General features: G+C 48.6%; 1 protein-coding gene across 1 annotated transcript in view; it reads left to right on the top strand.

Annotated features, from left to right (window-relative positions):
• Positions 1 to 15,041, top strand: part of Iqca1 (IQ motif containing with AAA domain 1) — a 126,757-nt gene that overhangs the window by 86,394 nt on the left and 25,322 nt on the right. The window contains exons 14-15 of the mRNA XM_036173484.1: positions 2,969 to 3,076; positions 8,035 to 8,234. Of these exons, the coding sequence (XP_036029377.1) occupies positions 2,969 to 3,076; positions 8,035 to 8,234 (308 nt within the window). The remainder of the gene's footprint in view (positions 1 to 2,968; positions 3,077 to 8,034; positions 8,235 to 15,041) is intronic.

Raw genomic sequence — 15,041 nt, 5'->3', positions numbered from 1 at the left:
GGATCTGACTTCCAGCCCTGGAACCCACAGACAGGGAGGCAGGTATGGTGGCGCCCCCTAGTGCTGGGGGAGCAGGGACAGGATCACTGGCGCTCACTGGCCACCAACCCTACCTACCGACTGAGCTCCAAGCCAGAGAGAGACCCTGTTTGAAAAACAACGTGGGCAGCTTCTGAGAAAAAACAGATTGACCTCTGACCTCCAAATGCATACTCATGCGCGCACACACACACACACACACGCATGCACGCACGCACGCACACACACGTATTTTGATAAACTGTTTCATACTTCATTCATTTAATATTTCTACATTGAATAGAGTGGAAATGCAAGTAGCTGATTTTGTGTTGAGTTCCGGGATCCTTTGTGTTTCCGGTTACCTTCAGCTCTGCTCTTACACGCTGCTTCTCTTTATTTTGCTCACTCTGTACCTGCGTGGTACGGCTGTCTTAACGGGGACCACAAGCCTGGTGGTTTAAACCCTAGAAACTGATTGATTCACAGTTCTGCAGACTGGAAGTCTGGGGTTGAGACGAGGCAGGGTGGGTTCCTTCTGCGGCTGTAAGGAAAGCGCTCTGCACTTCTCCACTGCTTCTGGTGTGTGGATGCTTTACCCCTTCTGTGCCCTCATCTAAGGGTCCTGTCTGCCCTCCAGATCTGTCTTTCTCTGTATCCAATTTTCCCATTCCCATAAGGCCAGGAGTCCTGCTCATTTTCAGGCCACCTGGTGGTCCTGTAATCTAAAAGCATCTTCATGGACCCTCCTGACAGGTAAGGTCATATGGTGAGAAGCCGGCCTAAACACTCCAACACAGAGATTGTACAGAACTCAGTTCAGCCCTCAGTACATTCTGTTTCTTCTCTTTCAATTGCCCTGCATTTCTATCCCCATTTCACGTCGCCTACCTCAAATACCCTTTCTTCTGGCTCTCTCCTTGTCTTTCCCTTCTGGAAGATCTGGTGCTTGTGCAGGGGATCCAGAACTTTCTGAGCTCTGACTCTTGTAGATGGGAAGGAATAATGGCCCCCATTAAACACAGGGACATGCTTTCAGAGTGAAGCTCATAACTTGGCAAACAGCCCGGGCTAGCGGGACCCTTTTCTCTATCAGAACCAACACCCACTAATTTAATTTAATATAATTTGTTTAAATAAAATCTGCTAGGTTCCAGAAAATATGGTCTGCCTGGATATTAATATGGATTTACATAAGCAAGAAAATTGAGGTCACTTTCACAGCCCCTCTAGTGTCGTGTTTACTGGCAGCAAGCTCTCGATTTAACGGTTACTACAGGGCCTCTTTCCCTTCTGGTAGAGGCTAAATTAACCATTCTGCTATTTATTACCTGCTTGTTAAAACGCAGGAGTCTCTGGATCCGTAATGGAAGTGTCCACTATCACTCATTCCGCCCTTGCCAAGGACTTCTTTTTTTAATGCCGAGGATTTGGAAGGCTGCCCTGCACGAGACGGCAACCCATCTCTGGACTGTCGCTCTAATTTTCCACACGTTTGGAAATGCTATAGGCATTGGGTGTCTTTGACATTTCACATACAGGAGTGTGTTTGTTCCATATATCTCTCTCTGTGTGTCTGTCTCTCTCTGTCTCTGTCTCTCTGTCTGTCTCTGTCTCTCTCTGTCTCTGTCTCTCTCTCTCTCACACACACACACACACACACACACACACACACACACACACACACACACACACCGGGGTCGATGAGCACCTGAAGTAGGAAAGAAAGCATCTGGGGGGCACAGTCAAATGCCCGGCCTCACTCTGCGAGTATTTCACCATGGGTTCAGAAACAGATCACAGGAGTCATGGTGGTGCATAAAGGTCCATCCTTGTGACAAATGGAGACAGCCAAACTAATTTTCTTGGTGACCTTATCTAAATGAGTTAGAAAATAACACTTCAGATTTATGGCTAGTTACAATTAAGCCCTTTGATATCTTTAATTAAACCTGCAGAGATTTATTTCCATATTATTCCTTTGGTAACCCTTTAAAAATGATAAAAATGTAAATTAATATTACCCTCAACAGGAGATGTTTCTATTTATCCTAAATTAGACTCAGACCCTTCCTTTCACAGTGCACTGCTCAGGCACACATTCCACATGGATCTTAAATAATTTATTGTGGAACTTTCTGCCAATTTAAGAAATAATCTCTTAGCGTCGAAAGTAAAACCTGCCACATTTTAGCTTCTTTGTATATCACTCAAAACTTTAGCTCACTTCACACAACCCAGTACTTTTTTTCTCTTTGTGGTGACCATGATCGACAATACTGAGGATCCAATCCAGGGCCTGGTGCACGCTAAGCAGCCAGTATTTATTCTGTGTGAGATTCTCCTAACTGTTAATATAATTTACCTTTTATTACTTCTGGTGTGCTATGCTTTCTTGCCTGGTTTCTCTTCAAACCTTATCTAAGAAAAGATGTCCTGGGTTCATTCAGTAGCTGTGATAAAAATCCTCTGACCAAAAGCAACTTGGGGAGAAAAGAGATTATTTGGTTTACACTTCCAGGTCACAGGTCATCACTGACAGAAGTCAGGGCAAGATCTCAAAGTGGGAACCACTCCTGGAGGAAGACATCTTGCTGCCTCACTCTTCTGGCTTTTGTTCACTTACTCATGTGTGCTTAGCTAGCTTTCTTATACAGCCCCAAACCACCTGCATAGGGATGGAGCCGCCCACTGTGGGCTGAGCCTTCTTATATCAATTAATAATCTAGACAATCCCCCCATAGACAAGCTCACAGGTCAAGCTAATCTGGGCAATTCCTTGATCAAGGCTTTCCCCTCAGATGACTCAGAGCTGTGTCAGGTTACTAGTTCAACATGACTAGGACAGCCTCCATGATGGCTCTGTCATGTTGCATTGTGTTCTCTGATCCTTCATTTTTTGGACCACCTTGGTTTCCCATTCACTCATCCAGATTTCCTTCCTCCCCAGGTGAGTACAGCTACCTGGGGACTACTCTGCGCCAGGTAGCCATAGAGCCCATGCCCTCCCTCCTGGACGTCAAACAGCTCATCACGCTGTATGGGATCTTGCCTTTGGGTAAGGACTGGCCATTCCACAAGCTGAGGCAGCAGCCTCCCTTCCTGCTTTGATGGTATTTCCTGTTTGATCCCAAAAGGACTTTTCACCACCCTGCCTGAGACTATGAAGCCTTGTCTTCCATAGTACAAGCCCAACAGAGAAGGGCATGCTGGGAAGGGTGTTTCTGTACCATCTCTGGGTCCAGTTTGTGTTATGGAGAGGTGGAGAGGTGGCCTCTGTAAAGTCAGTCAGCTGAGCCCAAGGGCTAAGGTGCCTGTGTGCCTTCACATGTGACCTTCTATGGCTAGGTCTTTCCTGTGTACTAAACCTTTCCCCGAGGTGCTCCTGATCTCCCCCCACGTCCTTTCTTACCACTGAAAGAGTTCCATCACAGTTCTTCAGACATGGCTCTAGGATGTGCCTAGGGATGCAGGAAGGCATGGAGTCAGTCTTCCTTCCCTCTGGGGAAGGGCAGCACCTCAATTGGTGGAGCTCTGCCCACAGCTCTGAAACTAGAAATTACTGTTCATTTCACCTGCTTCGATAACTTTCCCGCTCTGACTTAAGAACTTAAGTCTGTTGGCAAGAAAGCCTTATGTCCTCTCCTGACATTTCATCACTAGTAGTAGATGTAATTTGAGGGCTGTATAAATACAGGTACTATATTTCATTCATATTGTATTTCATACAGATATAACATATTGGAGCACATGATTGAATGTCAACAAACTCAATATGTAACATTCACGAGGCCAACTTAATAAAGAACACTGAGCCTCACACCTTATTGTAACGTGCTGGGAGACAAGGAGCCAGTAGTTTACAAGGAACTCCTCCTGCCCAAGGCTGCTACATCTGTTCCCTGGGTTTTCAGGTTCCTGGTGTGCATGGTTTTCTGTTCTGCTTCAAAAGCCTTCCTTCAGGAGGCAGCTTGCCCCCTCTACCTCCCTCATCCCTTTGTCATGAAGGACCCTCCCCCCCCCCACTCCATCCCACTGCTCCCCCACCCCACCCCACTGCACCCCCCACCCCCCGCTGCACTCCCCACCCCCCACTGCACCCCCATCCCCAGCTATCCTCAGCAGCGGCCAAGCCCTCCTGGCCACAGAGGCAGCTGGAGAGTTTGTTCTCCTGAGAGAGTTTTATGTCACCTGTCAAGAATGCAGACACATAGGGCAGATGAGCTACGTGCATAGACATGCCTTCCGGGTGTTTCCTCTAAATTTCCTGCAGCACCTCCAGCTGCATGTGCGAGCAGCCTGGGGAGATGCCGGCTGCAGCTGGCACAATTCCCGAAGCTAGCTGCCACTTGCCTCCCCACAGCCACAGGAGAAACCTCCTGTGAAAAGTGGTGTCCTGCTACAGAAGGAAGGAGGCAAGGCCTTAGGGGGCACTGATTGCTCAGGCCACTTCAGTGGCAGCCACTGGCAGAAGCCCACAGAGGCCACTTTACACTGGTCATGAAACAGAGCCCCATCCTAAGTGACGAGGACTAGGGTTGAAGTGCTATAGACCTCAGGATGTGCCCAATCAGATCCTAGAAGATCCATAGAAGAGGCTGAGGGTACTGGGGAGGGTGCTTTGCTGGGTGGATCTGGGTTTGTTCCTATGCTCACATACCCTCCTGAATCCTACCCTCCAGAGATGTCCATCTCCAGATGGTAGAAATGGGGTCCGGGCCTCTTATCACTCTGCAGTCCTTCAGACCTTAGACAGGCCCCAATCTGTGTCCTGAATCTCTAAGCCACTCCGAGAGCTCTCAGGAAGAGCTGCAGTCACCAGACCTGTGAGGTTAGCTGGGCCCCAACTACAGGGACCTTCCCTGGGACCACCTTCTTCACCTCTGAGTGGTCTGGGTGATCCCTCCCTCAAAAAGCCACAGCCTGCATGCACATCTGGCACATCTTCCCCAAGTCTCCTGTCCCTTCACCAGATTCCACAGTCTCCCCACCCCATCCCACCCCGTCCCGCGACTCCATTCTAGATTCTCCCACCCCTCGCCCCAGCCAACACCCTTGGCAAGCCTACAATTCCCATGCTCCTTCCAGACACCCAGAAAATGTCATCAGTCTCCCCACCTGCTCTGTCCCCATCTTTCCCACCACCTCACCAATCAAAGTGCACGCAGCTCCCTGGAGACCTACCTGATTGGTCACTGTGCCTGCGTCACTCCTGGGCTTTCCTCCTCCAAAGCACAGCATATGTGTCCCCTTCTCCCAGAGGCCAGCTGAGGCCCCAACTTAGTTTTAGCTTATCCACCATCTGTGGATCTTGAGGTCCAAGCTCCCTTTGCCTCCCATTGCAGACACACCTGTGAAGTAGAATATTTGGAAGAGTGTTACTTGTATTTATGTTGCAATTATTTAACTCTGGGAAGCTGTGTTAGGCGGGGCTGGCAGGCCAGGGATACACAGAGGGAGAAATCTGGGAAGAGGGAGAGAGCTAGCAGCCAGAGGAGAAGAAGGACTCCAGGAACCAGCCACCCAGCTACACAGCAAGCCATGGAGCAAGAGTAAGATTTACAGAAGTAAGAGAACCAGAAAAGCCCAGAGGCAAAAGGTAGACAAGGAAAAGTTAAGAAAAGCTGGCTAGAAACAAAGCCAAGTTAAAGCCGCCCATTCATAATTAATATTAAGCCTCCGTGTGAATTTATTTGGGAACTGGGTGGTGCCCCCCCCAAAAAAAAAGAGACCAAAAAGAGCAGAAACAAACAACACCACACCTAAGGCTCAGTCGAAACCTAGCTTTCCACTCAGGTTCACCTTCCCAGGGCTCAGTTCCCTCCTGACCATAAACTCCAGCAGTACATCTCAAGACCTTTGCACATTTAAACCTACCCTGCTTAGTCACAGGAGCACCCAGGGTTTGCCGGGCAGGCCCGGCACATCCTTCCATGTCCAAGTATGAACCAAAGGGGAACAGCACTGAGACAACTGTACCTCCCCCACGTGTCCTGTTCCTATAACTCCCCTGACCACAAACAACACGCCCTTGTTTATGTCACCCGAAAGAAGACAGAGAATGACAAGTTTCCTGATTTTCACACGATTCCCTGTATCTTTTCAATCATACCTGAAAGGAAAGGAAAGGACAAATTGTATTGAGCCAGGCATGATGGCGCCTGGCCGTGGTCCTAGCATTAGAAAGGCAGAGGGGGAGCTCCCAAGGGAATTGCCTTTACCTGGAGGAGCACATGAGTATCTGGGCTCCTGGCTGGACAGCCTTGCTCTTAGAACCTTGCCCCCAGGAGCACACCCCATGCCCCACCTCTACCCACCAAAGCCCCAGAGATCTGGCAGCAGCCTCCCCATGCCCCCAAGTATCCCCCACCATATCAACAACCAACCCCACCCCCACCCCCACACCACCCCACCTTCACATGGAGGAAGAGGAGGAGAAGGAAGTCCTGAGGTCCTGAGTTCTGTTCCCGGCACAAACATCTGGCAGCACAAACAGCTGCAATTCCAGCTCCAGAGGACCCACCACCTCTGGCCTGTGCTGGTGCCTACAACTTTGCCTGACCCTTGAGACACCATTAGGGGTCCTGAGATCACTCAGTAAGTAAAGCCTGGTGACCTGAGTTCAGTCCCCAGGACCTACATGGAAGGAGAGAACCTACTTCTCTAAGCTGTCCTTTGATTCCAAACCTGTCAGCCAGGTGCTGGAACTTTCCTCCCAGACCAGTAAAGAAGCAGCCTTGATAAACCAGGAAGTCTAGGAGCCAGGGGTACTTCAGTCCAGAAGCCCTCAGGGACCACAGTCCCCTCCTGGGACAGGACTATCACAAAGCAGGCCTGACCCTTGAATGGCTCCAGGCAGCCTGTCCTGCACCTTGTATGTCCCAGCTGCCTTTCCAGTCTGTTTACATTTCCTCAGTGGCTTGTTCACGTAGGCTGAAGGAAGTACAGGGGAGGCAGTCAGTATTTTGAATAATTTTCTACACTTTCTTTTCCTATACTTTCCACATTGGACATCATCAGCTCTTCTGTTTTTTTGTTTTTTGTTTTCTTTTGTTTGTTTTGTTTTGTTTTGTTTTGTTTTGTTTTGTTTTGACAGGACCTCTCTACAGAGCCCTGGCTGTCTTGGAACCTAGTGATTTTGGGTCCCAAGTCCCTGTCCTTGCTACCTTAAGGCAGCCTTAAAAATCCTGAAAAAAAGAGGCAGAGAGAAAGGATTGGGCTAGCCTGGGCTATAGGGTAAGATCCTGTCTCAGATTTTATTATTAATATTATTATCATTACATTCACATATTAACAGCCAAAACATAGGTACCCAGAGTCACCCAAACCAGAACCCCACAAGGACAGCTAATCCACTCACCACACCAACCAGCACTGAATTCTCTGTACCTTGTACCTACTGAGTGCCTGCCCACTCTGCTCTGCCACCCCCAACCCCCATGTTGGCGAACACCTGCCCTGAGGTATAGACTGTGTGGATGAAGACAAGAGGCAGGAACAATGATAATCCAAGTTGCTTTACTACCAAGTGCCAGGTGACCTTTGCTCCTGACAGTCTGGGGCCAGCTCAGGAGAAACACTTCCAAGGCTTTGTCCCCCGGCCATTGGCCTTTCCCTCTGTCTCATACACTTCTACATAGTAGAAATGAACATGTCTCAGCCAACCTCATTGTCTGTCTCTCTGCGTTCCTTTCCCAAGCTGTCAGAGGATTTAGTGAAGCTCTTGACAGAGAAACCCCACAACTATCACACATACACAAAAAGCTATTACAGGAACTCTCTTTAAAATTGTGAGATTGGAAAAATACAGGACCAGGAAAGAAAAGCTGGCCTGGAGGACCCCAGATGGCCCAGAGCCCACTGGGGCAGAAGGTGAGCCTTGGGCTTGACATTGTTTCCATGTATTCATCATGGCCACAGAGACCCCTTCATACAGTGAAGCCACAGCCTGAGGCATAATAAGGACCTCTGGTTTTCTCGGCAGCACTCAACAGCATTGGCTTCTGCCTCTTCCAGGGTCCGCAGAAGTGCATGAGAAAGCTCCTTGGGTGAAGTCATTGCTGTTGGTCGGGCCTTCTGGGGTAGGGAAGAAAATGCTGGTCCATGCCATCTGCACAGAAACAGGAGCTAACCTCTTCAACCTGTCAGCCTCAAACATCGCCGGAAAGTACCCTGGCAAGAACGGCCTGCAGATGATGCTCCACTTGGTCTTCAAGGTACGTGCTGTGGCTCCCCTTCCTGTTCCAAGTGATGCTCGCTTCCCGCAGGCCATTTCCCTAGACCAGCAGGTGCATGTGTGTTGAACTCCCATTTCGTCTCTCCATAAATAAGCTCTTTCTCACATCTGGCTGAGCATCTCACAATTACAAACAGCTGCTTTGCAGCATAAACGCCCTACTGTGCTGCCTGGACCAGATTCCCACAGCCACAGGACCAGACTCCTGCAGCCACGGGGTTCCTTCCGGAAATGCCCGTGTGTCTCCTGGAAAATCAAACCCATGTTTGACGTCCTCAGCGCATCAGCGTCAGACCTGTGCTTGTATTGTTTCTCATGTGGTATAAATTACAGTGCTCCATTACTCTGAGTGCTGTCTCTTCCAGCGGGTCTAAAGCAGGAACCCGCGGAGAGCTAAGCCCAGCACAGGAGGCTGACAGAGGAGGGTGACATGGGGTCATGGACAGCATCTCAGAGGACCAACCGCTCTGCCAGCTCTGTGACCTTTGTTAAGTTCCTAACAGCCCCTTTGGGTCCCATCACCAAAAGGAATGAACCTTAAATACCTCTGATAGGAATCTTTTATAGATAATATGAAGATTTTATAAGATGTAATTGTGACTTGGCTAAGAACCCTGAAGTCATCCCCCAGCCCCTCGATCTACCTTTAGTTGTTAGAATGTCAGCTTAGACTACAGAAACCAGTGTGGCTGCACATACTACCCAGGCTGGTCGCTGGGCCGAACCTGCCTTTCAATAAAAAAATGGGGATGGTAGTGTCAATGGAACACAGAAGTGGGTCCCTCCTAGAAATCTCGAGTGAGTGAAGTCAGGAGTGGGCTTTGATCCCTCAGCCACCGCTCACATTGGGCTCTTAGGGAGTGTTGCCTTCCCCTTCTTCCATGCTTGTCACAAAGGAACCCCACACACAGCACTTCCCATCACGGGATGCCTGTCTGATGTGCTCTGCTCCCATGGCTGACTCCTCTTGCGAAATATCTCTTCAGGGCCTTGCCTCCTCTGTGTGGATAGATGGGTGAGTGGGTGTGTGTTTACGTTTGCCTGTGTGGGATGCACTTGTGTGAGTAGAGGTCAGCATGCAGGTGTGTAAGAGGTCAACCTTGGGTTTCAGTCTTCAGATACCATTGACCTCATTTGAGGAGACAGGGTCACTCACAGGTCTGGACTCACCAAGCAAGCTGGGCTAGCTGGCCAGCAAGCATTAGAGATCTGCCTGTCTCTGTCTCCCCAGCCCAGAATGAGAAGCACACACAAATGCCCAGCTCTTTTAAATGTGTACTGACTGGGAATCAAGCTAGGTCTCCATGATCATTCAGCAAGTGCTTTACCATCTCTGTCATCTCCCCGGCTCCCTTGCTGCTCACCTTCCATACTGGCTCAAGCTGGACTTTGGGGGACTCTTGGTATGTTGGAACTGTTTGTATATCCTGGGTACCAGTCTTCCTTACACATGAACTGTGAGCATCAGCATTCCCCCAGCAGATACTTGATAAGTTTTAGGCCTCCTGAAGGCCTTTCTGCCTTTGAAACAAACCAGATCAGACCAAATTGGAAAGCCCAGGTTTAATGGGTAAAGCTCTCCTGGGCGATTCCCCAGCCTGCAGGGCCCACAGAGAGGAGACAGGAATGTGAGACCAGAAGAACCACAAGTCTGTTTTCTGGGATGCCTCTTATATATCCCCTGTGGGAATGGTTTGAAGCCTCTCTGTGGGAGGAGGTATGTTTGGCGGGATTTGAAGGGGTGGGTTTGGGGAGAAGCTAGGGAGGGGAGCCAAGTACCAGACTCCTTCCAAACATTCCAGACTCTTTGGATATAGGGATGCCAAGGTGCCAGGGTGCCAGGGTGCTAGGGCTTGAGGTGGAGCTCCCACGCAAACAACTCTCTTGTGCACGTTGCTCTGTATGTGTTAGTTTTAACTGTCAACTTGACACAACCTAGAGTCACCGGGGGAGAGTCTCAAAGAGGAATGACCTAGATCAGGTTGGTCTGTGGGGATTGTCTTGGTTGCTAATTGATGTAGAAAGATACTGTCCATTTTGGGCAACACCATTCCCTAGGCAGGGGGTCCTGAACTGTGTCAGAATAAAGAAATCGAGCTGAACATAAGCAAGCAAGCAAGAGACATTCATTCCCCTCTGCTCTTGACTGTGAATGTGATATGACTAGCTGTCTGAAGTTGACTTCCTGCTATGATAGACTGCAGCCTAGAAATGTAAGCCAATCAGATCCTTCCTACGTTTTGTACTCCCCCCACCCTCTGCCCCAGAGCTGAAGTCCAAATCCAGAGCCGTGAGCTTGCTAAGTAAGCACTCTTCTACTGAGCTGAGGCCCCAACACCCCACTGCAATGTTGCTTTTATGTGATATTTTATCATATGATTATAATCATATGATAAAATATACTGTGATATTTTATCACAGCAACAGAAATAAAACTATAACAGTATTCGCTTCTCACAACACTGCTACTACCTCCATCACCAATAAGAAAACAGAGGTACAAAGTAAGGGAATAATTTTCTGGGGTCATAGTGCTGCTGTGTGACCCCCAGAGTCCAGCTGGAGCCTCCATGGTTCATAACCTGAGTTATGAACACACAGTTTGTACCTGGGTTTCTCCACTCCACACACGGCTCCTGGTGTGACTCTGAGCACAGCCAGTGACCTGAGCCTTGTGTTCTCCTTCTGGGAAAGTGAAAGCTCTTGTCTTGGTAACAGATAAAGAACCATTGCACTTACTGGAGTAATCACAACCCGACATTATATGGACAGGAAATGCTAGACGTCAGGCTGTTAATCCACCTAGGCCCCTTGGTGTTGGGAGCCTGACACACACCTCATTAAGCGTCACCTTTGTTGTGTATGTAGCTGATTAATGAAAGACCCAGAAGTCTCAGGAGTGGGAGTCATTCAATTAAGACTGCTCCAAGAGGCCACTGTGCTCCAGCATGATTGACATAGCAGTTATCTGCATTTAATTAACCAGAGGAAGACAGGATTAGGAGCTTGCTTAGGCGAGTCAAGGGCAGGAAGCTGGAGAGTGTGGCTCACTAGGACCCCAGGAAGCTGGAGGGTGTGGCTCACTGTCAAATGTAGGACTCAGGCCGTGGGCTCAAGGGCAGCAAGGCTGGCTCTATGAGATTTGCTGGAGATGAATACAGAAGGGTCTTATTAGAAGGGTCTTATTACCCATCATGCCTCTTGAGACTAATCCCTCTGCATGAATTAATCTTTGGGGAGAAGCTAGAACTGCTAGGAACCTGCATTTGCTCTTGCAGCCAGTTGGGGGCGCTCAGTCTTCCGCACCACCCTGAAAACAGGGTGGGAAAGCAAGCCTCTGGATTGCTTCACAACCACAGATTCAAGTCCGTTTTGTGGCCACTGCTCCTGAAGGAGTCTTGTATTTCACACAGGGTGGCCGGGGGAGGGGTCTCCTTTAAGACATGTTTGGTATAAATGGGAACAATGGTTACTTCAGATTCTCTGTCCAGTTGGGGTAAGATGAAGACAAGAAGGTATTACCTTTAGGAAATATTAGAAATTATTCATCTGATCAATTAAACATTTGGAACACTTTCACGGTCCCTCCAGCTCCTGGTGTAGACAGGGAGAGTTGAGATACCAAGAGAAGACTAGACGTTGGGGAGACATGGGAAGAACATTTATCTTCAGGGAACCAAAAAAAAAAAAAAAAAAAAAAATAGCCGGGCAGTGGTGGCGCATACCTTTTATCCCAGCTCTTGGGAGGCAGAGACGGGCGGATCTCTGTGAGTTCAAGGCCAGCCTGGGCTACAGACTGAATTTCAGGAAAGGTGAAAAGTGACACAGAGAAACCCTGTCTTGAAAAAAAAAACAAACAAACCCGAGGGGACAGAAGTGGGGAAGCCCTAAGGCACACCCAACTCTGCAGATCCCATGATCCTAGCCTTGCAGCCCCCAAAATATAAGACAAATGCATTTCTGTTTTTAAGCAGATAGAAAGAACAAAAGAAACATTGGCTGATTTGGTGTATGATGAACACTGAACAACTCTGCATGGGCAGAAAGGCCATTTCCCAGGAATCCACAGGCATTAGTTTCTTCGGATCTTTATGATAATAAATCAGAGGCAGGGATGCCAAAAGGACTTTTGGAGACATCTAACCAAAAGTGAGGCACACACTAAGGAGTTATACATATTGTTCTTTTTAATGGTGCCCAAATCCAATAATGCCTCCATGCTACAGATAGGAAAACTGAGGCTAAGAAGAACCAGAGGGCTGAAATCCAAACTTAAGCCCAGGTCTGACTTCAAAGCCATAGGATCTCCATCTTCCGAAGTCAGTTGCTTGTCCCTGACTCTCCCCTCTTCTCATAAGAAAGACCTTGACCCTTCAGGATTCTCCACAGAGACTCACGGGAAATCAGAGCTCAGATAGCAAGCCAAACAGAACTCACCAGCCTGCACCTGAACTCTGGGGAGATGCTGGCTCTTCTCTGCCGGCCTGTGGCTCTCTCTTTCTCCCTTCTACTCAGCAACCCAGCCAAGGGCCAGCACAAGAGGGAGGTCCTAGGAGATGGCTAAAGCAGCTGCTCAGCTGGGGGTGCGGGGTCGGGGTGAGGATGTCAGGTCTAGGTCATGCAGCCACACTAGCCTGCAGCCAGAAGCAAAGGAAGCACAATGTTTTAGTGCTCAGTTTCTCCCCCAGGAAAGAACCCTGCCCAGATGTGCTATTGTCCAAGGCTCGTACCACAGTCCCAAGAGGACTTGGACAGCCCTGCTGCATAGCTCCTGGGGACAAGGACTCTGAAGTATAAGACCAGGACACTGCTGTTGTTTGTGGTGGTATTGCTAACACAGATCTGTGAAGAATGTGATGCACAAGTCACAGGCCACACATGGCCTCAGAGCAGAGCTGACCAAATGAAAAGAGGGGGTGACTGGGAAGATGACTCAGTCAGTAAAGGGCTCCCCAAGCATTATGAAGACCTAAGTGCCAACCCAAGCACCCACATAAAAAGCCCACTGTGGTCATCCCAGGGCTGGGGAGGTAGAGACAGGAGGATCCCTGGGACTCACTAGCAATCTCAGCATAGCCTCATCAGTGAGCCCCAGGTCTCCGTGAGAAGCCTTGTCTCAAAAAACCAAGAGGATGACTCCCAGAGAATGCCATCTAAGATTGATGTCTGGTACCACATGCGCACATATAAGCATTCATTCATTCTCTCTCTCTCTCTCTCTCTCTCTCTCTCTCTCTCTCTCTCTCTCTCTCTCTCTCAGGCCTATATAAGGGGTCTGGACACTGAGCATAAATCCTACAAGGGTGTCTGTATGAAGGCCAATGATGCCTTTCACAGAGTGATAAAGGTAGTTTCAGATTGAGGGATGGGTGCAGGGGGATACCCAAACCTTTTCCTGCACACGTCCTTTGTTTATAGCACTTTTAAGCCAATGGCAGGTTTAAGCAGCATGTGTGGAGAGTTCACTGTATTCTTCCCACAAACATACAGCCCCAAGCCAGCATCCCACAGTGTGCATGTGCTGTGGTCTGGGACTCAGAATGCCATGTCATCAGTGCGAGGCCACACTTCATCATGCCTGTTAGTAGTGGGCATCTGGATAGCCAGAGAGTCCTCTGTCTTGTCTTGCACTAATGTGGGCTTTCAGCATTTAATCCTGGAAGGATAGAGTCAAAGGTGAGAACACTCCAGAAGGAGCCCAGATAGAACTATGTGGGAAAGTCCACCCCAAGTCACGGACGTCATAATATAGAAAAAAAAAGAAAACGAAAGATAAGGTCTTTGGGCCACAGAGCTATGTAGTAGGTACAGCTGTGTCTCCAGTTCTGGTGGGATTCTAGAGGAAAGAAACAGGAGGGCCAATTTCTTCACTAGTTTTAACTTCCCTCCAAGGACAAGTGGGGCCCGAAGAGAGAGAGAGCATCAGACTGTAGGCACCATGCACTGTCAGCCACAGAATGGGAAGTAACACCCTTCTGTTCCCCCCTGCATGGCAGTACCTCACACATAGACCCAGGATGTTGCACACCTACAGACAGGGAGAGGTTCCCACCACCAAAGGTCCCAGCCAAAAGCACATGCTCAGCCAGTCCTCATGGAATAAAAAAAATGAATGAGTGTTAAGTGGTCCTTTCCAGCTTAGTAAACTGAGGCAATAGCTTAGAAAGCATTGATTGGGTTTTGGTTTCCTAATGTTCTCCCTAGCCAGTGAAGCAGGATCCTGAGAGAATCCTAAAAGCATCCAGGGCACGTGTCCATAAGATACATGATGTAAGCATGTTCTAACAACTCAGACAAGGTGTCCTGAGGTCTGATGCCTGTGGTGACCATTGGGCAGTGTGCTCAGAGGATTCACAGAACCCAGTGATGGAGGCCTCCTTGTTTTCATGAAGATCCGGCTTAGTCAGTAATGGACAGAGACAGTTGATATTTGATAGGACTGAAGGGCCCTCTGCTGGCCGAGGTGTGAATTATTCCACATGACTTCTAGAGGTTCAATTACATTTAATTGGCCATGACCCCAAGCTATCTGCATGATTTAAATGAAGCTTCTCCATAGACCCATGAAAATTAAAAGAGCAAAAGATACCATTTTTCATTAGCAAATTGTCAAATCTTTTTTTTTATTTTGGTTAATACTCATACACAAGAGTGGAACAGCAGACCCAAGCATTCATGTTGGTGAAGAGAGCCTCCAATCAAGAGAGGTAGATAGACAGGCGAAGCTTCTAGAAGGTTGAGATACAGCCAGGTAGAGCCTCCAGTAACAGTGGCTGTCAGCATCATA

The sequence above is a fragment of the Onychomys torridus genome, chromosome 23 (genome assembly GCF_903995425.1).
Source record: "Onychomys torridus chromosome 23, mOncTor1.1, whole genome shotgun sequence".
Lineage (NCBI taxonomy): Eukaryota > Metazoa > Chordata > Mammalia > Rodentia > Cricetidae > Onychomys > Onychomys torridus.
This window is presented reverse-complemented; position numbering and strand designations above follow the sequence as displayed.